We start from the raw sequence: 25,926 nt of genomic DNA on the forward strand, positions 1-25,926 counted from the left end.
AGGTAAAACAAAAGCATAATAACCTAACTTTGCTTGTAAATGAGTAAAATTAGAGTAGAAGTAGAACAAAAGTGTGGTGCGCAGGTGTCTCTGTTGCACCTGTGCATGGATTTCATCTGTCATGATCTTCTTGTGATTAAAGATGGTTTGCTATGAGACTTGCTTGATGTTTGGGCTCAATGGGACAGATCAGATACCTGCCTGAGGGTACTGGAAGCGTGGTGGACAAGAATTCTGCTATTTGAAGTGTCTGAAAGTTTAATCAGTCTTCATCGATGCATAATCAACAAAAGTTAAGATCCTGAACGTCTCTCTGCAGAGCCTTTTCTCTGGCGATTCGTTCAGTTTAGTAGATAAGGTTTAAAATGTGACTAAGGACTGAGGGATCGTGGGAATTCAGGTTCATTGCTGAATGCGGTATTTTAGCTCTCTTCCATAAAAGGCTGTTGACTCTCAGACTGTGCTTGCTTTAGGCTCTTTGCTATTTTAAAACCATCTTGTGCCCAGCTGTTGGCATCACGGAGAGAAGGACACATTTAGGAGGAGAAAGTTACAAAATGAGGCAGAAGATTGGCTTTCTCGGAGTTCAGGATGGAGTAAGAAAGAGAAGAAGGAGTTAAATAAGGGAGGAATGAGGAGTTTTTAAGAAGCAGGAAAAACTCCCTGGCACTGAGAGGGAAAAATAAACAGAATACCAACTCTTGTCTGCAGGGATTTATTAGTTACAGACATTTAAATATGTTTGCCCTTAAAATGTGAAGGTGAAAAGTCAATCTGAGGAATTCTGAGTGTGTGTTTACACAGATCAGTCTGGTGTCTGGATATAACCAGGAACACGAGGGCAGAAATCCAGATAACTGAGCACAAACAGCTGATAAGATCAAAAGTAGTTTAGATCACAGTTAGGACACTGGATGTTAGGAACAACTAAAGGTCAATAGCACTTTATTTAAACCTGAAAACAACACTTTGCATATATTTTATATTACTTTATGGATTGACAGCCAGTAACATCTCCCAAAGCAGCAGTACTAGTTTCCATCCATTTGTCTTGTGCTTATCCGGGGTCACAGTTCCAGCCAGCTAAGCGAGTTATTTCAGGTCAACTCGAGGCGTTTTTAGGCCAGTGTGATCTATAGTCTCTCCAGCATGTTCTCAGTCTAAGCCAGGACTCTCCTACCAGTTAAAAGTGCCTGGAAAACCTCCAATTGAAGACGCCCAAGAGGCATCCTGATCACATACCCACATACATGCTTTAAGAAAATATGAAACACACACAAGTCAACACTCTGACCAGCTGCCAGAAACAATGTTGCAGCTATAAACCACTGCAGACCGAGAAGAATTTTCTCTAATGGTCTTCAGTCGACCTGGAACTTTAATTAAAGTCGATTACTTTATGTCTGCAAGAAGTTTTGTCAAATTAAAAAACCCACTAATGCAAATTCCGTGAATCCAACATCAGTGAGTTTGGCATCCAGTTTTCATAATAATCTATGGTTTACTCTCTGGGGAATAGGAATGACATAAAATGATAAAATAATAATTAAATCATGAGACACCCATCCGTGCAATGCTTTTCTACCACTTACCTGTGTCTGGGTCGCAGAGGCAGAAGTCAGAGTTACTTAGACCTCCCTCTCCTGACCCACCTCCTCCAGTTCAACACCAAGGCATTCCCCACCCAGGCAAGAAACATAGTCTCTCACGTTTGCCTCGCTCTTCTTTAGGGTCCTCCATCCCATGTAGGAGGAGTCAAGAAAGCATTGTAGTGAGATGCTGAACCACATCACCAATTCCTTTTGATGTGAAGTAGAAGAATCTTTAGTTGGAATCCCTCCCAAATGACTGCGCTTCTCTTCCTATCTAACAGTGGTCCGAAACACCCTTTCAGATGAAACTCATTTCTGCCTTCTGTATCCGCGCTCAACGTCCGCAGGTTCCAGTATATACACGAAAAGCAAATATATTATCCTGAGGCCACTGAACCGGAAGCTCCGGGCTATACCTAGAAATTCTTTCTATAATGAACAGAATCAATGACGGTCAGTTGACCTGCTAGAGCTGAACGCTAACCAGGAGCCACTTATTGTCAGATAATAAGATATCCCATTGCTGTCCAAATTTTAAACCAACAAAATGTGCTTAGTTGTAGATATATTTTCAGTACCACTGTTTTCCTCACTTTCTTTATTCTTTTCTTCATGTCTTCCTTTAAGACCTGCAAACGTCCATGTACCAGAAGACTTCATCTCTCCATCCCAAAACAGCATGAACACCTCCCAGCCCATAGGACCCTCTAAAGGTGAGTGAAATTTAAAAAAAAAACAAAAACCAAACATTAAAAAGTGTGAAATTTGCAGCCTTTTTAATTATTATTCAATTATGACACACTCCAGGATTCACTGAATTTAACTCACTAGCCTCCTTGTTTTTAAATCCCAGGCTTCTCCCAAACACCGGTCATTCGTAAGGAACGGCAGAGGAACAGCGAGCGCCAGCGTGCCCAAAGCACCTCCACCTTGGCAGCCTCTGTTGGCCTGCCCTACCCGTTGTCACCACCCAGGACTCAGGAAAGAGGCAGCGATGAGTGGCAATCAAGCGAGAGGTTGAGCCAGGCCAATCTGGCCGGCATCACTTTCCCTGGCATCCAGCAAGTGAGCGTAGGCAGTGGTGAAGAAAGTAACATTTCTGGTGTTGAACATGAAAAACAGAGTAGACACAGTTTGAGTGACGCCACCCTGTTACAGGACACCGCAAAGCACACTTACAGAAGCAGAGCCTCCAGTTTAGAGATGAGAGGCAGACTTTCTGAAGAAAATGTAAAACCAGTTTCCCCAGTGACACCAACCTCACCTAAAAGGAAGGGTAGCGGAAGCAGCACATCCTCTCCTCTGCCGTTCTCCCATCCGACTGTCCACCTGTCCTCACTGCGAATCTCAGAGACCAGCCTCTTTGGCTCCGTCAGCCAACAGCAACCTCCCGAAACTTCCACAGGCACACCACTGGAGGACTATGATGAGGTCTTCCTCCAAAATCCTGCACCACCCCCTTCTCCACCTTTTTCTCTTCCAATCAGGGAGACAAACATCACTGAGGATTTCCCTCCTCCACCTCCTCCTGTGGAGCTGGAGCTGGAGACTAAGGAGGAGACAGTGGGAAGGTTTGTTTTACAATATCTGTGTGTTTTATTTGAAATGTCATTACTGTTGTTTTGATTTTTAAAAATTATTTTCTTCTTCCGTTAATTTTCCCATTTCTCCAACTTAAGTTCCACCTCGGAGTTCTCCACCATTTCCACAAGAAAGTCTTCCCCCCAGTTTTTACCAGTCAGCTCTTCTTCTGTGCCCAGTCAACTTCCTTCAATGCAACCCTCCACCATCACTCCAACCACCACATCTGCCACCACAGAGGACAACCTAAGCCTTGAGTACCAGCCGCTGCCCAAAAGGGAGAAGACATCTGAAGAGCTGAGAGTGGAGGCTCTGGCTCAGCAGTTGGTGAGTGTCTGAAGTCAATTTGTATCTTGCTGGAGAGTCTCGGGACTTTGTGTGTGGAGGAATCATCAAATATTTTGGGGCTTAGCAGACAGAGAACAGGGGAAATCTACTTCAAGAGTTCCCATTTTTTAATAGGGATGAGATTTCAAGTAAATATACAATTGGACATTTACTAGGAACTGTTTGACTTTTCTTCAAAGATACCAACCTAGCCTCCCAAATGACATGGAATAGTTTTGGCAGGCTTGTGATGTGGTAGCTTTACCTGATAAAAAGTGTTTTACAAATGTAAAAAGTTGCATAACTTAATAGCATCAGTGACAACCTCAAACCTAACCCTAGGCAAGCGGAATATGACTCTGTTTTTAAATTGTTCTACAATGACAATCACAAGACAAAGAAAATAATCTTTCTAACCAACACACACACAAGTCCTCTTCACTTTTCTCTAAAGGGTTAGAGCGGGGATGTCCAACTCATTTCACATTATGGCCCACATAGAGTGCACTTTGATCTTAAGTGGGCCAGAGCAGTTTAACTCCCCGTTTTGTCAGTGTAAAGAAATTTAACTACACTTTTAATCTCTGAGATTTTTTATATAAGAAATACAAGTGCAAAAATTCAACAATACATCTAAATTTGTCTTTGTCAGAAAATGTTTCTCTTCAGTGTAAAAAGGTACAGCCAGTATTTATTCCTGGGTCTGGAGTTCACTGCACTGTTTATGGTCTTCAACTACAACTCCTTTCCCCTCTTTTCCAGTGCAATGCTATGACTGATTTTGAACTACAAGAAATTGTTTAATTTTGACTACCTTTCTTTTTGTGCTTAGTTTTTATTCTTTTCTTTTTTCCAGGTGTTGCAGGACCCCTCTCTAGCGCCCCTCTTGGACACGTGGGGAGGTAAATCCACTATAGAGCTATTGGAGGAGATCTTTCCAAACAGCAAACTGATTGGGAAATCACAATGGACCCACAGAGGCAGCAGCCAAGAGGATGACAGGTAAGCAAACCCTTTTATTTCTGGCTGCATTTTCTAATTTGTTCTTTTGGGGAGTGAGTTTGTACAAAATCAGGGTTGAGGGCGGTCGCGCCCTAAAGCAAAGCCTGCTTTATCATCTATTTGACTCTAAATTGGACCCAAGTGTACAAAAAGAAAACCAAACTCTATTAAATTAGACTTGAAACTACCTATCAAGGCCATAAACCCATCAGGAAAGTGTTTACTGAGGTCATAGATCAAAGGAGAAGGAGGCTCAATTTCTAAGAGATGTCTATATAATCTGACAGGCAGAGTAGCTGCCCCCTGCTGGTCATCTAAAAGAATGCAGGTTTAAGGCACTTTCCAGACACGACAGCTGCCTCCCTCTTTGATACAAAGGTCACACTTCTCAGCTAACATGACTCAAGACTCGTCCTTGAGGTCATTCAACTGAGTTTTATCATAAACCAACAATGGATTTCTTATTTCTGAATATTGAGAGGGTCCCACATATGTAAGCTTTTGTTGCATTAGCTGGTTTGACAAAACCTAAAAATGTGATTCATAATGGATCTCACAATGTTGCTTGTTCTCTTTATTTATTTTATTTACTCAGGCTTTCTACTTCAGGATCTGTGCACATCTGCATAATGACAGCACACTCTAAGTGCTTTGAGTTTTTATAATGTCTTTAATAACCATGTCTTTGATTGGTCACATGCTGTCAAATCATCTATTCACGTGAATGGGCTCCTAGCTAGATTAAGAAAGACTGGGTTGGCATATAAAGTTGATAACCAACTTCATGTGACCACTTAGCCCAATATCGGTGTATGTTAAGCCAGTTATGAAAATGGGTATGTAGAACTTGCTTCATAGTACAGCGCGCTGGTGTAACCTTTCTAGTTTGTTTATTGTGTCGGCAGATGAACATGTCAGATTCACTCAGAATCATTCCCACTCTGATTCCTCTGATACATCCACTTACACAGAACAAACAAAGGCTTACAATCAAAGATAGTTGGTTCCAAACAGTTGGATAATTACAAGACTGGAGTGCACTAAACAGTCTGGTGATGCTGTTTAAAGTGCTTTATGTAAGGCAAAACTAAAGGCCTCCACAATGACTCTGTTTATTTAGCCTCAAGAGCAAAATTGCACAGAGTGACTTTTATGGGACTGAAGCATGACACGAACATTTTTGGGGGTAATGGACTTCCTGTAAACCAGCATTTATCACCCTTGCTGTGTATGCTGACAGCCTCCTTCCTCTTATCTGCTGCTGTCAAAGCAAAGGAGGAACATTGGGAGCCTCAGTTGTCCCTGCAAGTCACAGCCTGTGATGTCAGTGACATCTCGAGTGTGTTTTGGTTTGCTGGCGAACGCGTTGTTCACAGAAAGAATGAGAAGACAAACAGCCGTCATTGTAGAGGTTGTGCTTTTGACCCTCTTTGATTTTCTCTGCTGCCACACTCCTTGTGAAGTACTCTTAGGGGTCATGAGTGAACCCGGCATCGAATTTATTTCGATTTCTCGAGGTCTTTAACCCTGCTCGAGTGGATGAGGTAACCTGCGGGTTCAAAATCAGCTTCCTTTGCTGACTGAGTGTCAAAGTCAGGCAGGTGAGACCAGACAAACCTGATTAACAGCAGCACAGTTTGGACAGCATTGTCAACCTACATGAGAATTTCTTAAACATCATTACCTGAATGGGATGGTATGTATAGGGGCTAAAAAGATATATTTTTAAAAAGGACAGTGAGCTAAGTGCAAGGTTTAAAAGGGATTTCACAACTAAGAAAACCAAGCAGCTGTTTTACTACTTTTAGTGGACTTGAAAGGACGCCCAAAAAAACTCAAAATGAGTTGTATAGTGGTGTGCTATGACTTACAAATCGATAGTCACCCACTTACCCCCAACCACTTGGGGCAGGGCTGCCCCTCCCTAGCCTGATTTCATCAGAGGAAAAGGAACTTCTTCATTCCTGCTGTCTGGAATCTGGCATTTCCATATTGGTGCAGTTTTACCAAACTGAGGGACTGCATGTGCCTTTTAATGTTATTTAATAACCAGGATGGTCATACAGGTAGAAAAATGAAGCTAATGCATGTTACTTTTTAAACTCTGTGAAACAAAGAGTGTGTTCATCGCTATTTACATTTAGAAAGTTCAGAAATCTGCAATATGAAAATACACTTTGACACAGTGCAAAAAATGTACCTAAAATGTGTCTTAATACTGGATTATTATTACTAATGAGTTCACCCAGAGGATGAACTGCTAGAGCTGATGAAGGTGGGGCTTCTTTTGCCTGTTTTATAAACTCTTGCATCTCTCTGATCCAAAAGAGCTCTTCATATTTTATCTGATTATATTGTTTTAATGGAAAGGCCACAAGTAGGAATAAAACAACTTTTTTACATTTTCCATCTAATCAGCCCTTCAGGCTTATTCCTGCAGCAACACTGACACCTAGTGGTACTGTGTTGCTGGCATAACAGACTGTATCTGGTCAGTAAAATAGCTTTTTCTTTAATGTGAGCCTCCACTTCATCAGCCTGGTTTTTAAATCGACCTTGAAAAAGTGTTTCTGTTCTTTCAAATGCTTTAAAATGGATAAAATACAGGGCTGTCACATCAAAAATATCTGTTTTTAAATAGTATTGTCTTCTTTGTAGGACCCAGGCTGGCATCTGCGATCCTGCTCAGAGCACGGCAGCAGATCAAAAGAAGGAGACCAATCTGGATGAAGAAGAGAAGGATCTCAACACCAGGAAGGTAAAATATAAAATAAAAATAATAATTTCTCGTTAAAATGTGAATAATTAACAGTGTTAAGATATAATGTAGGTGCACAAATCGATAAATCTGTAAATGAGTCTTATTTTTAAATATTTGCCTAAAATCCCAGCAGCAGAAGGTAAAACTGCCAACTGTTTTCACATTTCTCCTGCTGTCCACCAGGTGGAGCTGTGTGAAGCTCTTAGGAGCAGCGTGGTGGCTCTGAAGCGGGAGAAAGAGGCGCTGTGTGAGGAGCAGAAGCATCACAAGGCGCTGGGGGATAGCATCGACACAATGGTGCAGGACCACCTCAAAACCAACGAGAAGGACAAGTACAGCGTGTTCATCGGTATGACATCAGAGTGACGCTGTGACAAAAAGCAGAAATATGTCATTTTCATTACACATCCATAACAGATAGGCTTTAAGGGACCCCAAGGTTCAGACGTAAGTATTTCTATCTTTAGTGGAAAGAGGCTTAATGACCTTGGAGAATAAATAAACAAATATAAAAAAAATATAATAGGACCTAAAATCGAGCCTTGTGGAACACCGCAGGTAATATGAGCTGCAGACAAGGAAATAGGTTCTTTCTAAAAGGTAAGAAAAATGTCTTTGACCTGTTTGTTGTTTGCAGGTGATCTGGAGAGGATCGTGAACTTGCTGCTGTCTCTGTGCAGCCGGCTGTCGAGGATTGACAGATCTCTGCTCGCTCTGCAGAGAGACGAGCTGTCGCCAGAAGAAGCGGCTGAAGAGAGGGTGAGACATGCAGAGTCCACCTGCCTGCATCACACCTGCAGTTCTGTGATTCAGGCAGTAAAACAAATGGGACAGTAACTAAATTAAATTTGTTTTAGGTTTAGTTTTGCCCTTCATACGGTGACAGTTTTCCTCCATACACCTTTAATGTCTTTGGCACATTGACACTTCAGTGTCTGAAGTGTCTTTATACTTAAGTGCCTGATATCCAGATCAAGGTTCTTGGGGGTCAAACCATCTGAGACTGAGTTATGTGATTTATTAGAAGTATATGTAGGCATGTGTGAAAAGAATAATAGAGAATTAGATTTGGGGAAATAAATATGGATAAATTCCAGAAGAGGTGAAGTGACTAAAATAAAACAGAAAATTAAGTAAGCAAATGGGAAAAGTAACACAAAGCTAAACTGAAACAAGATTGTAAATTTCTGCCAGATTTTATGAATTAATTTCTATATTTATTTACATTTTTGACTATTTTAAATACATATAAATATTTGTCAGAATCCTGATATTGTCAGTTTTGGTCCTATAGAGGACCAAAACTGACAGGGAAAGGGACTTTAACTTTTGCACCACACTATCTGCCTCCCTGCTGTTTTCCTTATTATTTGTTTCCCTTTACCTGCATGCTTTCAAATTCAATAGAGTCAAAGGAAGACGGTCCAAATTATATTAAAAAAAAAAAGTTTCTTCATTTTTTTGGAAGGTCTGTGAATAATTGTGTTTAATAACCCTGATCTCAATAGTGTGCAGTTCTGCTGTATGACTTAAGCCGTGTCTGTATTATCTCAGATATTAAAAATAGTCCCAACAAAGATTTCAGTCCCAAATATTTTGATATATGAGAGTTTATTTCAAGGAAAAAAATGAGCTTGAATCAGTGAAGACAATCGATGTTTGACTCTGTTAATGTTTGCTGTATCTTTATCTGCTCTCACCCGACGACATAATAGGTCTAAACTTTTGAGTCAACTCACAGATGAAATATTAACTTTCACCTCGTGGTTATCTGCTGCCCTGGCCTCAAACTCAGACCAATTCTGGTAAATGTGTTATAAAAGCAGTCAGTTGTGTTCAATGGTTGTTTTTTTTAAGAAGATCAAACAGTTGATTTTATACAGCTTATCGGTTGTTTATGAATACTTTAATGAGCTTTTTTTTTTTTTTTTGCAGTCACACGTTTAAGAACACTTTGTAAAAGAAAGAAGTTTTCCCATCTGTAGCCACAAGGGGGAGCTGAAGTACTATCCACTTGTTTACCCAGTGCCACTGTTATAAAGTACATGGTAGTGATTTAAAGAATTAAGTCACAATGTCTTATTGCATGAAGTTCATTTCCCCAGGTAACACAAACACAGCAGTTATTGGAGACAATTTATTTGTATAACAACAGTTCTCTCAAAGCATTTGGTAAAGATAAGGTAAAGACTGCAACACTGGAAAGAAAACCCCAATAATCAGGAGATCCACTGTGAGCAAGCACTTAGGGACTGTAGGGAGAAAGAACTCCCTTCCTTGTGGAGAGGCAACAAATAAACAGGAAAAAATGCAAGCTACAGGAGAGCGAGGACGAGCATTATTGGCATGTGATTTTGAAATATATAAACAAAGAAGATATATAGATGTATGTGTTTGATACATGTGTTTGTTTTCTTCTTCCTCAGGACTCCCTTAATCACAAGCGCTCTCTCCTCCTTCGCCAAACCGAAGACGCTCGAGAGCTGAAGGAGAACCTGGACCGGCGGCAGCGCGTGGTCCACGCCATCCTGTCCAGTTACCTCAGCGAACCCCAACTCCAAGACTACCGGCGCTTCGTCAGCACCAAGCCCTCCCTTCTGATCCGCCAGCGACACCTGGACGACCTCATACGACGGGGAGAGGAGCAGCTGACGCGATTGGCTGAGAGCCTACCAGCAGAGCTGGCAGAGGCCAAAGGCTGGCCCGCAGCAAGCCCCGTGCCCTGCTCTTCTTTGTTTCCACCACTGCTTCCACCCGCTGCAATTATAAGCCCTAGCCACGTGGTCAGATCTACCACTGTGACATCACTGTGACATCATGAACATGAAGGACAGGTAGCACCATAAAAAGTGAAGGAGCTTTACACGAAGGATGCCCCAAAACAGGCTCCGCCCATTTTGAATTGACTATGCAGACTTCACACATGAAGAAAAGCCTTTAATGTGCCTCTTTCTGTTCACGCCTGACTGCACATTAGGCCTCTGTTCACCTAAACGCCAGCAACTAGACAATATTTCTAACCACACTCTGCTCCAATGAGTGATTTTAAGGTCAGAGGATTACCAGGAAGGTTTATCATCAAATCCTTCAAAGGACAATTCCAGCAAGGTGGATGATTTTCTCCATTTTTTTTTAAACACTTAGACCTCTTCTGCTTTTTTTTTTTTTTTTTTGGGGGGGGGGGGGGGGTTCTTGTTATATATATCCTGCTTCAGTGATGGATTAAACATGGCCAAAGTTTCACTTTCACATAGGTTTTTCTACTCTGGGATCTGTATGGTGTCATAAAGACGGGATACCCAGTGTTTCCCACACATATCCTTCTTACCCATTTCTCAGTTTGTACTTCCTCACCTCTTCTTCTTGCATTTTAGTTCCTTCCACCAGAGAACCGAAAAGAGAAAGTGAGGAAGAGACACAAGGAAAGAGGAAGAACAAAATGAGGCACTGCTGCTTTAAAGCGTTCTCTGTTACACATGAAATGTGGCATATAGTTCCTACTGATGTATTTTACACAGCAAGCCTTCATTAGCTTATCAAAAAAAATCCACAAAAAAAGGAGTGCTGGAAGTGCAAGTAATGAGAGGTAGATGAAGAGACAAACAGGACTATTTATACACACTCAAATGTATATATAGTCCTGAGGCACAGGTGGGAACAGTCACACACAGGTGAAACTCATGAGTGCAGGGCAGGCAATCTCAAAAGTGGAAGTAAAACCACAACGAGACACACAAAGACACACAAAAGACAGACGTAGCTTCCAGGTTTAAAAAGTAATGTCAACACACAAGTGCCTTAAAACTGCTGAGACCTGTGTAAACATTTTCCTGATGGGTTTATGGGCTCAGTCACAAAAAAAATCAAAGCTTCAAAACATGTGACACCACGGTGGCTACAGAAAACAGGTCATAGCCAATTACATAAAGAACACTGAAGCAGAAACACATAGAAAGGACAGGAAAATAACACGCTGGAGACTATTTATGAATGAATGCTTCAGTGTGGAGCTTTCAGGCATAAAACACCTCCAGAGGGGAAACACTTGTGTATCCTCACTCTGCTTTGACCTCCAGATGTTTTTTAGAAACTGGGACATTCTTCAAGATGGTTCTGTTAGACTGATTTCCAGGTCGGGGCAGGAGGAGAATGCACAAAATAGAGCAATGAAAAACCCTGTAGACTATGTGTACTCAGGTTAGGGTTAGTATAGTGACTATACCATCCGTGGTATAGTTACTAGTGGACAATCTCCTTGCTTTTCTATTCTGATTTCATTCAGCTGCTTCTCTGTAAAGGGTGTTATCCTTTGTTTAGATGGACTTAAACTCCACCACCTGCAGTTGTTGTATGAGAAAGAGCTAAATCCACTTGTTACAAGCAGAGTTGCCCCAGTATAAGACAAATAAAGATTATTTTAAACTGTGAATTATGCAAAGCTACTCTAGTAGAGCCCAAGAATAAATCATATGGAGGTAAATTAAATATTACTACACTGGAATTGTCCTTTAACTGACTGGTGATACTTTCAGGAGCCTCAAACATTCAGACCTTCCTCCATGAGGTCTTTCTATCTGATAGCTGGTGCACATGAGTAGTTATCTCCCAAAGAGAAAGCACCACCATCTTTAAAAGATCATCATCTTCTCCATCTTTCCACAGAGCCTGCCTCACTCTCACGTCACCTTAACCTTAATGAACACCAAAATCAGAGGGACTACGATCTTGTTTCACTGTTTCACTGGACAGAAAGGAAAAAAAGCCTGAAGATGAGCTGTAATCGTCACTGTCATGTTAAACTGTAACACAACTACTGCCACTGCTGTCTGCACATCTGCAGCTTGTAGCACTTTGTAGCAGTCCCACTGCTGTTTGCAGCAGAAATTACACTGACCCATAAACACTGTCGTATGCCTTTCATCAAGTCTGACGCTTCACGAGGAAAAGTTCCGATTCCAAAGACTTTCACAGGCTGAGATTTCTTCCAGATTTCATCTTGGTTCAATTTTGGACTTTGGAGGGGGGTTTTTATGTCAGAAATGTTGCCAGCTACAGTAGTCACCTTAAAATCCACTGATTTCCAACAGATATCAACTTAAAAAAGAATAATCGGAAAAATAACCCAAAGATATTTAACTTTGTGATGCTGAGAAGAAGCAAACCTTTACAGTTGAGAGGTTGTAATGTTCTAACTTTCGGATCATTTATAGAAACATTTTCAGTTCCAGGAAACCTTTAAATTAACAATATGTTTCCCACTATATAACATGACATTTTATTTTAATTATCCTTCTTTCAGAAACGACTTTCAGTTTCATAGAAAACTGAGAAACATATTTTTAAACTCCTTTCAGTCCAGCTCTCTCAGAGAAAAGAAAGACCCACACTGTAAAACCTTTAGATGCCAGATTTGCCTGTGCATCAGTTTCTTCTCTTATCCATCCATTCATTCGTTTTCTGCCACTTATCTGAGTGCAGGCTGTGGGAGTAGCAGTCTGAGCTCTCCTCTCCCTGGCCCCCTCCTCCAGCTCTTCTATTAGCCAAGACATCTAATCTCTCCAGTGCATCCCGGGTCTGAACCAGGCCTCCTCGCAGTTGGACATAACATAAAACACCTCATTTAGGCGGAGGAGGCATCGTAGTATGTCATTTAACCTCAGCTCTTTCTCCCTCTGTGCCTGATACCATTGAAGTCCCTGATTCTAGCAGAAGATGAAGAAAGAAACACCACGAAAATACCCGTAGCCTTACTCCGTGTCGAATCCAACATCCCTGTGACACAAATTCAACTGGTGGCTGTTTTTTTTTTTAATTGTTAATCTAAAAATTTCAGGATGTAGGACCTGAACTTTTTTGGCCTTTGAAGCCAGGCGTCCCAGGAAAAATTTGAAATATGAGTTTGGTTACTCACTGAGATTATTTCTCAAGCTGTGTTTACACACGTACCTGAACAGAGATGTTCAGATTTAAAACATTATGGTGATAAAACCGACTTAAAATTGGTGGTGTGTCCCTTTAATTCTGTTTCAGTTGACCCCACTGACTTCTTACTTAAATAAATTTAGGTAATAATTTTTTTTTAAACACAGAAAATGTGTTTTCAGATGAGTAAAGTACAAAAGGAAACAAGTGCAAAATGGTGACCTTTTTATTTTTAATCCTTACATTTTTTCTTTGTTTGATACATTTTTGTCATATCTGGGCTTCCATAGATCCTCCGTGACTCATTGCAGGATCAGGTTTATAAACCTTTCTCACCTTGCTGTATAACAGGCACCATTTGGCTTCCCTTCCCTTCATACAGACTCCGAATGGTTTCATTTCTGCAGTATATGATATTTATTTGCTTCTGATCAGTGGAGGGTTTTTGTCTTTTATTCCACGTCTACGTGTTTAGTTTTGAGAGCACCTTTTAAATATTCTCCAAGCAGTACAACACACACACACTGCCGTATGCCCTCCTCTATAACCCCAGTTGTACTGTTGATTACTGTTTATTTTCAGAGGCACTAAAGAATATCTCGAAAAGATTCTGGTTTATTGTTGAATGAAATTCAATGTTTGTTTTCTGAAAGACTTAAGAACAATAAATAAAAAGTAACAGCTTTTTTTTTTTGCTAAATAAATGATTTTGTAAATACTATCAGACTCTTTCTTCTCATCCTGTTGACCTGCACACACGCACACACATATAGATGAATATCATCACTGCAGTGGAAATAAAGTTAGAAAGAATCGGGATATTTAAATGATGTAAAACAGCAGCAGGCGAGCTCTCGGACCTTTTACAGAAACCTGCTGAAGTTTTAGCGCTTCCCTGTCTGCAGTGCTATAAACACATGATTATTATCACGGCTTTACTGCACATTTGGTTCCTGAAATAGGAGCTCGCATCTTCACTTCATTTAGATCCGCAACACACATCCGGGTTACCTGCGGGGATGCAGCAGGTGAGAGTGCGGTTAAATACCTGGGGTGGGCGGAGTTTATTCTGGTCTGACAGAAACAGCTCCTGACCTTTGGGACTAACAGGGCGGGAGAGAAAGAGAGGAGCCGCATAACGCACTAATCGGAGCGCAATGGCCTCGGAGTTCACTCAGGACGCGGTGCTGGTGTTCCTCCAGAGCCGCGGAGGCACAGTGAAAAACTCCGACCTGGTTCTGCACTTCAAAAACTTCATTCGGGATAATGCGGACCAGGACCGAAACCGAGAGCTCTTCAAGAAGTTCGTCAACTCCGTGGCCACCGTCAAACAGCTGGACGGAGTGTCTCATGTGATCCTCAGGAAGAAGTTCAGAGGATATGTCCCAGGTAAGGGGGCTGAAATGGGCTCCTCCGACCCTCCGTGCGTCCCGGTCGGGAAGAACGCCGAAACTGCCGCTCCTAACAAGCCGCGACAGAAACCGCAGCAGAAAGAAGCGACTGCACCCGCCCCGTCGGGAGAAACTGCAACGAAAACAATCCTACCTGTGGCTGGCCTCGTCCTGACCAACACCAACAGCGTGCAGGAGAATTTAAACCTGAGGCAGCAGCAGGTACACCAGTCTATACAACCAGTGACAGCACAGGTAGTGAGTCACAGCCCACAGACACCACAGCTGAAGACACCCAGTCTGCCCACGCCTCCTGCTCAGGCTTCTAAAGTGGGGCAGGGGCAGCAGAGAGTGGGTTTTGGTCCACCTCCTGGTGTCACACCTGCAGCTCCTCACAGAGCAACCAGCCCTGGGTCAGAGGTCCTCACAGGGCAGAGGCAGCCAGAAGCGGGTGTTCATGCTCAGCGTGCCCCCCGACGGGCAAGAAACAGGCCAAGCTATAAAACTGCTGTGAGCCAAGATGATGAAGAGGAGAAAGAGGAGGAGATCACAGTGACGCAGATTTCAGTAGGAGGAACGCGGCCCCCGAGCGCTCCACTCAATGCCCCGGGGAGGGTCACACCTGCTCCTTCTTCAGGCCAGAAGAGTTACAGTCAGGGTACTGAGGGGCAAATGCTCACCCCTCGGAGTCCAACTAGGGTCATTCCGAATAACAGCAACTTTGACCTGAGACAGCAGCAGGCACACAGCGCACCTGACCAGTCTGTGCGACCAGTGTCAGCACAGACGGTGAGTCACATCCGACAGAAACCACAGCTAAAGACACCCAGTCTGCCTACACCTCCTGTCCCAGATCAGGCATCTAAAGGGGGAGAGCTGAGAGGGGGTTTTGATCCACTTCCTGGTGTCACACTTGCATCTCCTCATAGAGAAACCAGCCCGGGCCCTGAGGTCCTCACAGGGAGGAGGCAGCCAGAGGGGGATGTTCACCCTCAGCGTGCCCCCCGACGAGCAAGAAACAGGCCAAGCTACAAAACTGCTGTTAGCCAAGATGATGAAGAGGAGGTCATAGTGACGAAGGGTACAGCAGCAGGAGCGCGGCCCCCTAGCGTTCCGCTCAGTGCCCCGGGGAGGGTCACGCCTGCTCCTTCCTCAGGCCAGAGGAGTTACATTCAGGGTACTGAGGGGCAAATGCTCACCCCTCGGAGTCCAACTAGGGTCATTCCGAACAACAGCAACACGGGGGTGAACTTTGACCTGAGACAGCAGCAGGTAAACAGCACACCTGACCAGTCTATACGACCAGTGACAGCACAAGCGGTGAGTCACATCTCACAGAAACCACAGCTGAAGACACCCAGTCTGCCCACACCTCCTGCCCTGGATCAGGCATCTAAAGGGGGAGAGCTGAGAGTAGGTTTTGGTCCACTTCCTGGTGTCACACCTGCATCTCCTCACAGAGAAACCAGCCCGGGGTCAGAGGCCCTCAGAAGGGGGCCCCAGCCTCCAGAAGGTGGTCTTCATCAGGAGCCTCCTGTGCGTCCACAGCTCACCCAAAGGCGTTTGAAGCACAGACAGAGCTATAAAACTGCTGTGAGTTATGATGAAGATGACGTAGAGGAGGTCCCCATGAGGCGAGGTTCAGGAGGAGGAGCGTGGCCACTGAATGTGCCGCTCGGTGACACAGTGAGGGCCATGTCTTCCTCATCGCCATGCATCATAGACACGCCTGCACCTTCATCTGTTCCACAGATTTACATCCAGGGCGCTGAAGGGGAAAAGCTCAGCCCTCACTATCTAGGTTTGAGGGGGGAAACTGCAGGCCCTAGGCTGGAACTGGGCGAGACCACCAGACGCAGCCTGCCTTTGGAGACGGCACTCCACCACAACATCCAGCAGGGTCACCAATACTCACCACTCTCAAGGGAACCCAAACCAGAGACCAATCAGAGCCACGGACCGTTGATGTCGTCCAGCCACAGCAGCATCTACTCGCCCTCGTCCGCTGGCGGCTTCCACAGCACCAAGTGGCCGCCGTCTAACTCCACCAGAGCATTGGGATGGACCAGCAGCTCCTCGGATCTGCAGATCAGAGCAGGTACGCTAGCAGGTCTTTTTTGTTAATGTTAGCTGGTTAGAAGCTTGTCAGTATTAATCCACCACTGAAAATGGTCCCCATCAAAATCACTCTTTCCCCTGTCTCAATGACTCCCCCTGACTTTGTCAGCGATAAATGTCCTCAGGAGAACCTCCTCACTGTCATACACAGGCAGAAATGTGGAAACTAATGCAGAAAGTAAATTAAATTAAATGAATATGTCAAAATAAATGACTACTAAATCAGTTTAAAAATCAATATAGCTGAAAGTTCAATACAAAATAAAATAAAGAAATATCAACTTATGTCACAGTTTATAGATTATTGCCTCTATTTATTTTTAATATTAATTTTGGTGCATTTAATTACATTATGAAATTTCACTTTTCACTGGATGAAAAAGTCAAGCTCTTATGTGACACGTGAAAAACTTATATGTATGTAAACAAGCATCTAGATCTGTTTATTTATTCATTTATTGATGTTTAATTTATTTCATTACCTAATACATTTGCTTTTGTTTGTTACATTTTAGAAATTATTATTGTAAAATTACTCACGGCCACTTTATTAGGTACACCTGGGCCAGACCCTTCAGAGCTGCTTGAATTTTTAATGGCTGAGATCGAAAAAGGTGCTGCAAACTTTCCTCAGAGATTTCAGTTCACACTGGCATGATGACATCACACAGTTGCTGCAGAACTGTCAGTTGCACATCCATGATGTGAATTTCTGATTTCACCGCATCCCAAAGGTTCTCTGTTGGATTGGTCTGGTGATTAGTGAGGCAATTTGAGTACAGTTATATATTAGAAAATGAGCTTTGTGACACGGTCCATTATCCTGCTGGAAGTATCCATCAGAAGATAAGAACATTGTGGTCATAAAGGGAAGGGCAAGCAATGCTCAGGTAGGGCGTAGGGTTTAAATGAAAATCAGTTGGTACTAAGGAGCCCTTACTGTGCCAGGAAGATATCCCCCTCTAATTTCATCCTATTTTAGTGTGCCTGTGTGAAGTTTCTTTTTTTCTTAGCTGATGGGAATGACTCGGGTTCTGCTGCTGCTTCAAGGTTTGACGTGTCTGCATACTGCATACTTGGGTTGTAACATGCTGTTATCTGACTTACTGTTGCCCTCCTATCAGCTTGAAACACTCTGGTCATTCTCCTCTCACCTCTGGTATCAACGAGGCATTTTCACCCAGAGAACCGCCGCTCACTGGATATTTACTCCCACTAGATCAGCAGTTATTGAAATACTCAGACCGGACTCGTTCAAAGTCACTTAAGTCACCTTTGTTTCTCATTCTGATCCTCAGTTTCATCTTCAACAGCTCGACTTTACCATTTCTACATGCTTAAACATGTTACATGCTGTACTTGATTGGCTGATTAGATGTTTGCATTAACAAGCAGTTAAACAAGTGTACCTGACAAAGTGGCCGAAGAGTATATTAACACAAACAAGTGAAAATGATAGATTGTCCTTCTATTTGTTACAAAATGTTACTATACAAATCATATTTGATCTATATCATTTACCATAATCACAAGAGGATTTTTTATTTTTTTTAATTAAGTAAAGATTCCTGAGCTAGTCATTCATTTAGGTTATTTAAGATTCTGACAGTCGTGGTCCTCCATACTGTTCAATTGGTAGGAGAAGAGTAAATTTAAAAAGAAATTTTAAAAAATGATCAGCTTAATAGTCAGAAGTGATACTTAATTTTTTTTTAAAGCTTTATTTATTTAATCCAACAGTCTTTTATTTATTTAAAACTTAAAACATAAAATAAGTGATTATAGCCTGAGACACATTTATGGGGTTTTTAATAGTACATTTTAGCAAATTGATAAGAAAATGATTACATTTATTATATTTATGAATGACAGATTTTTGTCAGTTTTGGTCCTCCATACATTTTAGCTACGTCAAAGTTCATCTCAGTAATAGAGTCCAACTCATGCCTGACACATAATGAACAGTATGTACTTAAATAAGCTGCCGTCCTTATTTTGGGTTTCCTGTGTATGCACCTCTGCCCGAGGTGCAGTAAGCAAAAGTGGTAATCCAGCTGTTGACTTGTCTCTGTAACATTTCCGTGAAAACAGGTGTGCCTGTAGGCGTGCCCAGAATCCAGGGAACTGTCAAACGAACCAAAGAGAGTATGTCGGACTCCATGATGAGTCGTGCTGACACTAAAACAGTGCCTTGGCATCGCTCCACCGGTCAGCTCTATGACGAGCAGGAGCCCTCAGCTCGTTCGTCACCGCTTCGTCGCTCCACTGACCAGCTCAACGAGAACCAATCCTCTCCGGGCCGAGTGGCACCGTTTTATCTTTCCACAGGTCTGACCCGAAGTTTAAGTTCACTTCTAAGCATTTAAAACAGCAGTTTCTGTCCTTTATCAGCCCTGTCTTTCATGTTCAAATTGGTTTTTATTGGAACAAAATTTTAAGGAACATCTTTTCAAACTTGCCTTTACTTTCCCACCTGCACCATAACCATCACCTGGTGTCCTTTATCGCTGGGTGGGAATCGATGATTTATACCACACTGAACGCTTCCCTCTGTCTAAAAGGTGATCTCTGTGATCGTGAAGACGCAGCGTCAAGCAATGACTCCGTCTCTTCACCTTACCTGCGGCAGCGCCCAGGGGCCTCCAACTGGATGAGCACCAAACAAAGGATGTCCCTCAGCATGGGAGCCGACCTGGACCAGATTCTTCAGGGGGAGGCAAGGGAAGGAAGAGGAACCGAGGAGGCTCGGAGGAGCCGCCTCCACCGGATTTCTTCCTCGCTCAGCCTCCGCCACAATCTGTCGTGCTCCTCATTATCATCCTGTTCCACGCCGCCTCGAAGCCACAGCCTCGCCAGTCTGGACGAGCCAAAAGGAGAAAAGATGAATCCGTCTACAGAAGCCTCGCCCTCCTCCAACCACCGTGACAACCACGGTCGACATGTAAGACTTATTAAAACTAACAACTGTGATTAACATAATCACAAGTATTAATTACTGTTCACCTGTTCATAGGTTACATGCTTTCAGCATAGGTTATAAAACCTATACTCTCCTTTTGCCCCACATATATCATATAATACACGATGAGGCTTCATTAATTAAAATTATATGTGCTCCTGTCATCAGTCGCTGGTTCCTTTGGAGCCGAGGGAACATACCTGGCTGGTTAAGGCGGCGGCGGGCAACTGGCCGGAAATCTACACCCTCTTCAGAGAGGAACCGTCCCTCCTCAACAAAAAAGACTTCATCTCAGGCTTCACTGTACTGCACTGGATTGCCAAACACGGCGACCACCGAGTCCTCAACACTCTAGGGTACGCAGCAAACTTGTGACCTATAATTAGGAACGTCTGAAGTACTTGTGCAGATTAGTGCTAGTTTTGTCTGCTCAGGTTTAATAGTGGAAGGTAGACCAGTGACCCACTCATGACTCTCTTGTGTTGACAGCAGCGTTATAAAATCTTTAATGTGTTTATTATTTATAGATGATAAATGGCACTCATCCATCATCCATTTTCGGTTTCAGGTATGGAATTGAAAAGCACTCTCTTACCTTCGACGTAAACGCCAGGTCTAACAGCGGTCACACGCCTCTCCACATCGCTGTCATGCACGGTCACAAAAACATCATTCGGTTGCTAATCAAGAAGTTCCAAGCTAATGTGAAGCAGAGAGACATGGCAGGTAGGAGACCTTGGCAGTACCTGAGCCTCGACGCGCCGCTGGAAATGTTCCACTTGCTCGCAGCGCCGATGCAGGACGTTATGTCAGGAAAGAAAGGTGTCGAGATGGCAAACACCAGCTGGGAGCAGCAGCAGAAGCAAAGCCGCCACCTGCGTCACCATGCCTCTTCAGCTTCAAGAGAGAGCCCGCTGACAATTGCGAGTAGAACGAAGGTGAAACGGGCAACCTCACTCGCTGCGTTGCTTAAACACAAATCGTTAATACGATTTCAAGCACATCAGGTGAACTCCTCAGCTTAAACTTCAGGGTTAAGCTTGTTTCAAGAGTCTTGCAACATGGACTAGTCAGAACAGCTAGCTGGTCCGCGGGTCTTAAAAACTACCAAGACAGAGATTAAGAAGCAGCTAACGGTTTGTCACACTTGTTCCTTTGTCATATGCTTGGGCACCAGCAGTGATTCTCATACAGTAGTGAAAAATATTTCCTTTCCTGAAACCAGCAAAAACTGCCAGAAACTATTAAAAGAACAAGCCATGCTGATTAGGCCACTGCATAATTCACTTTAATATAACTTTACAGTGTTCACAGTAGCAGTCACTGTTACCACCTTATTAATTATCTAGCTATTTAACACAGAAACAAGTATTAAATAGACACAATGACATGACAATGACTGCATGACATCATGTGAAAAAAAACCTCAATACCTGCCTGGGGAGCGGTTAAACCTCTTGTGGAGAAAAAAAACTCAACACACCCTCTGGTGGTAATGCTGGTAGTTCCTAAACACGCGTTTTTAAGAATGACCTTGTTTTACAGAAAGAGCAGTGGCATACCAATAATCGGCCTTTCTTTCAGTGAAACTGAAAATATGCAACAGGATAAACAGGATTTCTTCACAGTGGATATATAGAACTGCACATTTTCAGGGTATGTAGGACTTGACTGCCTCCTCTCTCCTCTGTGAAGACCTTTCTGAACTATAAAACTCTATAAACAGATAAATCAGCTCTTTCAACAGCAGCTGTGAGCTTTGCTTTTAAAGCCTCATTTGTAGGTCCTTTTCTGCTGTTGATTGTTGGAAGCCTCTCCAACTGGATAAATATGTCTTATAATATTTCACCACTTCTTATTATAACAAAAGAGAGATTAGTTTTTTGAAGGCCAAAACCTTGAGCTCAGGCCAAACAACTGAAATAAAGAGAATCATGAGTTTCCATGGCAGACTTTGAATGCCTAACAAGAGATTGTATCACAAAGAAGCTGAAATATGATCTAAAGAATGCGATGGTTTAAGCGGTGATCCGATCTGCGAGCGCTTGACTGGTTTTCAGCATGACTTTATTATCTTGCAGTTGTGACAGGAGAACATACAAGGTGTACGTTTACAAGCTGCAGGCTAACAGGAGAGACAGTTCCAGTTTCAGCCGTGATTCATTTACTGATACTTATTTAGAGTACACATGTCTGTTTTACATTCCTCCTGCTGTTTACACACCATCCATCAGTTTGTTCAGTGATCCCCCTCCCCCTCTTTCTTTTAACCAGTGTTTAGTTTGACTTCATAAAGATATTATAGACAAATCAAGAATTAAAGTCACTCGGAAAACAACTTGTGAATTAGATTGGCACAAATTAACTGCCTCCTAGGGAGTATGCATTTGTGTTATTGATATGAACCCATAATAATGTTTAACAAAAAATAAGCACATATACCAAAATGTCAAATTCTTCCTTTAGCTTACAACTTTGTCTGTATTTTCTGAGTGCCAATAATCTACACATTTAATTAACATTTAATTTGACTGTTGTTTTCGTGTTATGTTGTTGTCAACATCTGCAGTTTGGTTTTCAGTGGTTGCCAATTTTGTGACTGGTGACCATTGGCTTGACATAGCTACTGGTAGTCAATTTCAATTACTAATGTCACTTGCTAATGCTAATCTAACATTACCACTGGCTTGAGGTGGCTAAGGCTATTTAATGTCAGCTAACTTTGGCTGTTAGCTTAGCATTATATTTGGTTGAAAAGGTTAAAAGTAGCTATTATCAGGTCATTTTGATTACTAGCCTAGTAATGACCATTACCTTGAAATTGTTATTGCTATTCAATGTCTGTTAATTTTGGATACTAGTCTAGCATGACATTAACTTGAGGTGGCTAATAGTAGCTGTTGTCAGCTAACTTCAGCTGCTAGCCTGATATAACTATTTGCTTGAGCTGACTACTACTACTAGTTGAGCTAATTTTGGCTGACCCCAGGGTTTGATGCGACCATTAGCTTCAGATGGCTAATACTTGCTCATATATTCATTAGCCTGAAGTAGTTAATAACAGTTAACATTAGCTAACTTTCTCTCCTACAGTCTCTGAAAAGCTTTGAAAAGTTGTACTTTTATCTAAATTTACACTTTTCTGCATTTGTTTATACTTTTGTCACAGCTGAACTGAAGTTGTAGCTGGTGGATAGGGGACAAAATGATTTTTGTGATATTAATTACTGTGACAAATTATAATCAATGTCACCACTTTGTTTCTTTTCAGTTTATCAGTTGTCAAAGTGGGACTGATTATTCTTTTACCCAATTGCTATCGTGAATATGTAACGTTACAAAAAAAACAGATTGTATGAATGAGTGAATGTTAAATGTGGAAAAAAAGTTTACAATCATCAAGTAAACATGTAAAATTTGTACTGGACATCTTTGACATTTTGCTATATGTGCACCACCACAACAAAGTATCACAATCTCTCTCATAAACACTTTGTGCTACACCCTTTTTAAATGCTTCTTAGCAGACCTTCCAGAGGAACTCAAGAAACTACTCAAGAAATTAAAAAAAAAACTGATGGAGAATTTGTAAAATGCTGAGGAGAAATTTGAAGTTGAGGCGGTGTAAAACATGTAAAAGCACAAGTATTATCCTTTCACAACCACCAGGGTACATTACATTTGACTGTTTTGTTTGTAAATTTGTCTGTTGTTTACTTTGACAGATGCACATTATATTTTTAACGCCACTGAATATTAAATATGTTTCACAGTTGGATATGATATGTTTTTTGTATCTATATTTGAAAGGCCTGATGAAGGTCTAGTCTGAAATGTTGCAATTAAATATAAATTCTGCAAGTCAGATAGCATGCTGGAGTGTGTTTGTGAAACATTGGTGTGAGGGTTTCTGTTTCTGTGTTTCAAGACTGTTCTTCATGCTTGTGGGCATGTTCGATCCTGATTTGTTGTGTTTTTGTTGTGTTTGGGTGGGTATGACTGTAATGGGGACTTGAAACCTGCTTAACAGTCACATTATGCAGACTTAAAGGAAATTAATATTAGTCAGGATTCAGGGTGCTGCTGTTCTTGTAGCTGTAAAGGCAATTTTTTTAAAAAAATCCTCTTTGAGGATTCAAAACATGACTTTTAGATTATGTAATGTGGGTATTTCAGTAGAAAGAAGTGTGTATGTAAGTGTATGTGTGTTTTTTGTCTGAACAAGCTCAGCAGCAGAAAGTCCCTTCCTATATAACCGGTCTGACCTGTAGCATTATTCCACTCCATTTCAGTGTCTCATAATACACCCAGCTGGGATATGTTATTGCCAAAGTTATTTACTATAAATTTGTGAAATCATGGTCCATTTGTCCTTCTCTGTCATTCCTGTTTATCCAAATTTAAACTCAGCAGGTGTGTTGGTGGGGACTCAAGTAAGTTTGGTGCCAAGATTGACACCATTTGGATCAGTGGTACTTTTATTTTGACAAAAACTTGGCCGTGGTTCCCCTACAGAGTCTGCTGCTGCCTCTACTCTTGTGTGTGGGGTGGGGGTTATAAACTCACAGGCATGTTTCTTCTTTGACATTAATGCATTCCCAAGCTTTTCGGCCCAAAGTTTAACCCTCAAAGAAGTGCCAAATCCTTACAGTAAACCTAACCTGTGAAAAATGAAGCACAACCCATGATTCAACAGCTTGTAGAACCACCTTTAGCAGCAGTGACTTAAGTAATCGTTTTCAGCTTTCTCCACTCCCTCATCAGCAGCCAGGTCCAGGAAGAGGAAGATGGTGGAAAAAACAGAAACAAAACAAAGGGAGAATAAGTCCACCGATGCCAGAGAGACTGAAACAGTGCGTCTACCATGACGCTGTTCTGCCCTTTGATGTGATGAGGTTACAAGAACTCAGAGACTAACCGAGAGCTCGAGACAATACAGGGAACAAAGGTTAATGGCCTGTAATGACACCAGAGGCACAGAGCACACGAGAAACAAAAGAAAACCTGGGGAGGGCCCTCGTTTTAGTTTGGACTTGTTTCAAAGCTGCAGGTTTACGTGTGGGAGATCTCTGTTTGAGCTGCTTCCCTTTTATCTGTGTGCATACATGTGTAAAAACTAATCCGTGCAGCCTTTGCTCTCACAGCATTTTACAAAGTTCTGATTCTGGGACAGAATATAAGCTGGGCGGGGGGAGTGAGGAGGGGAAATCTCTTAAATATGCTGAACCCTTTTATTCTGGGATAATCAGCTGAAATAGTCTTAACAGTTTTAAGGGATCAAGAACACAGTCCTCTGGGTCTTTTTGTTCCTAATATCTTGTTGCACGTGTTCTGAATGTTGTTTTCAAACCGCCTTTGTAGTTTATGTCACAGGTTTTATCTTTGCAACCTGATGAGCTAGGTCCTGCTGATACTACACGCTTTAGTTGGTTGTGCAGAAAGCACGTTTTTTTATTCTTGAGTCAGTCTGCTGCCATGTTTGCTACAGTTCCAGCTGTGGAAAATTGAATATAGAACATTATTCAGTCTATTTGTGGATATGTCATCTGTTCTTAATAGATCTTCATTCCTGGTTCCTTTGAGAACATCTCTGGCTGAAGCAGATGGCACTCACTTCATCTGTGTTGTCCAGAAGAGTCAAATGATCGATGAGATGCTCTCCTTTTATGTGAGTGTGAGAGACGGTAAGAAAGATCACAAAAAGTCAGAGTTAACAAAGAAGGTTGATAACCATGGTGGGGTTTTAGGTTCCATCAAGCCAGCTAACACAAAGAAAACCTGTCTTCATCTTTTAAAACACCTCAGTTTTCTGCACTTTATTTTACTTTCCTGTCTCTATTCACCCCACCAGCCCATCTTAAATCCTGAAACCTCTCCTAGCTATATCAAGTGTACTAATGGACAGATAGTTGGATCCAAGGTCTCCTAGCAAAAGCTTCCCTGAAGCAGACTCAGAGCTTGTGATTTATTACACCAACGCTACCTTCTCTGATTATTCCATAGGTCACCATATATTTAAGAAAAATGGACCCTTGTCCCGTTTTAATGTTTACCATGTCAGTGCGACCCACCTGGGCTTTGCTTTTGAATGTGGCTAAAAAAAAACCCCCAAAATGTTCAGAAACTAGATGACGATGGTAGAGGTTACCTTTCAAATATATCTTATACTTTGATTTTTAGTGTTGAAACGACATCAGGAGCTCACCTTACTGCTTCTATAGCAAAGCCAAAGATCTCCGACAGCTCTGGGTATAACACTGTCCTTTTTTGCAG

The 25,926-nt window shown here is 42.1% G+C and overlaps 2 protein-coding genes and 1 long non-coding RNA gene across 6 annotated transcripts in view; 2 read left to right on the forward strand and 1 right to left on the reverse strand.

Moving 5' to 3' along the window:
• The window catches only part of shroom3 (shroom family member 3), a 65,208-nt gene extending 51,304 nt beyond the window's left edge, over positions 1 to 13,904 (forward strand). For all 3 annotated transcript variants that reach the window (XM_084934603.1, XM_084934604.1, XM_084934605.1), the window contains 8 exons: positions 2,220 to 2,305; positions 2,446 to 3,163; positions 3,272 to 3,500; positions 4,357 to 4,502; positions 7,161 to 7,260; positions 7,447 to 7,612; positions 7,901 to 8,022; positions 9,690 to 13,904. In XM_084934603.1, the coding sequence (XP_084790729.1) occupies positions 2,220 to 2,305; positions 2,446 to 3,163; positions 3,272 to 3,500; positions 4,357 to 4,502; positions 7,161 to 7,260; positions 7,447 to 7,612; positions 7,901 to 8,022; positions 9,690 to 10,076 (1,954 nt within the window). In that variant the 3' untranslated portion in view covers positions 10,077 to 13,904. The remainder of the gene's footprint in view (positions 1 to 2,219; positions 2,306 to 2,445; positions 3,164 to 3,271; positions 3,501 to 4,356; positions 4,503 to 7,160; positions 7,261 to 7,446; positions 7,613 to 7,900; positions 8,023 to 9,689) is intronic.
• Positions 298 to 20,651, reverse strand: LOC146383390 (uncharacterized). Of its 2 annotated transcripts, XR_014800753.1 has the most exons (6): positions 20,400 to 20,651; positions 20,249 to 20,298; positions 7,382 to 8,065; positions 2,857 to 7,224; positions 2,421 to 2,691; positions 298 to 2,299 (listed from the first exon to the last, which is right to left on the reverse strand). It is a non-coding gene; the product is annotated as an uncharacterized LOC146383390 (long non-coding RNA). The 2 variants fall into 2 exon arrangements; XR_014800752.1 differs by lacking the exon at positions 20,400 to 20,651 and having other exon boundaries at positions 20,249 to 20,321.
• sowahb (sosondowah ankyrin repeat domain family member B) lies at positions 14,343 to 24,813 on the forward strand. The gene is made up of 5 exons (XM_084934606.1): positions 14,343 to 16,674; positions 18,786 to 19,022; positions 19,256 to 19,635; positions 19,822 to 20,009; positions 20,222 to 24,813. The coding sequence occupies exons 1-5, from the start codon at positions 14,343 to 14,345 to the stop codon at positions 20,676 to 20,678; spliced, it is 3,594 nt and encodes a 1,197-aa protein (XP_084790732.1). The 3' UTR covers positions 20,679 to 24,813.
• Positions 24,814 to 25,926: the final 1,113 nt, after the last annotated feature.

This window comes from Perissodus microlepis, chromosome 7 (genome assembly GCF_051167445.1).
Source record: "Perissodus microlepis isolate ML-2025 ecotype Zambia chromosome 7, ASM5116744v1, whole genome shotgun sequence".
Taxonomy (NCBI): Eukaryota; Metazoa; Chordata; class Actinopteri; order Cichliformes; family Cichlidae; genus Perissodus; species Perissodus microlepis.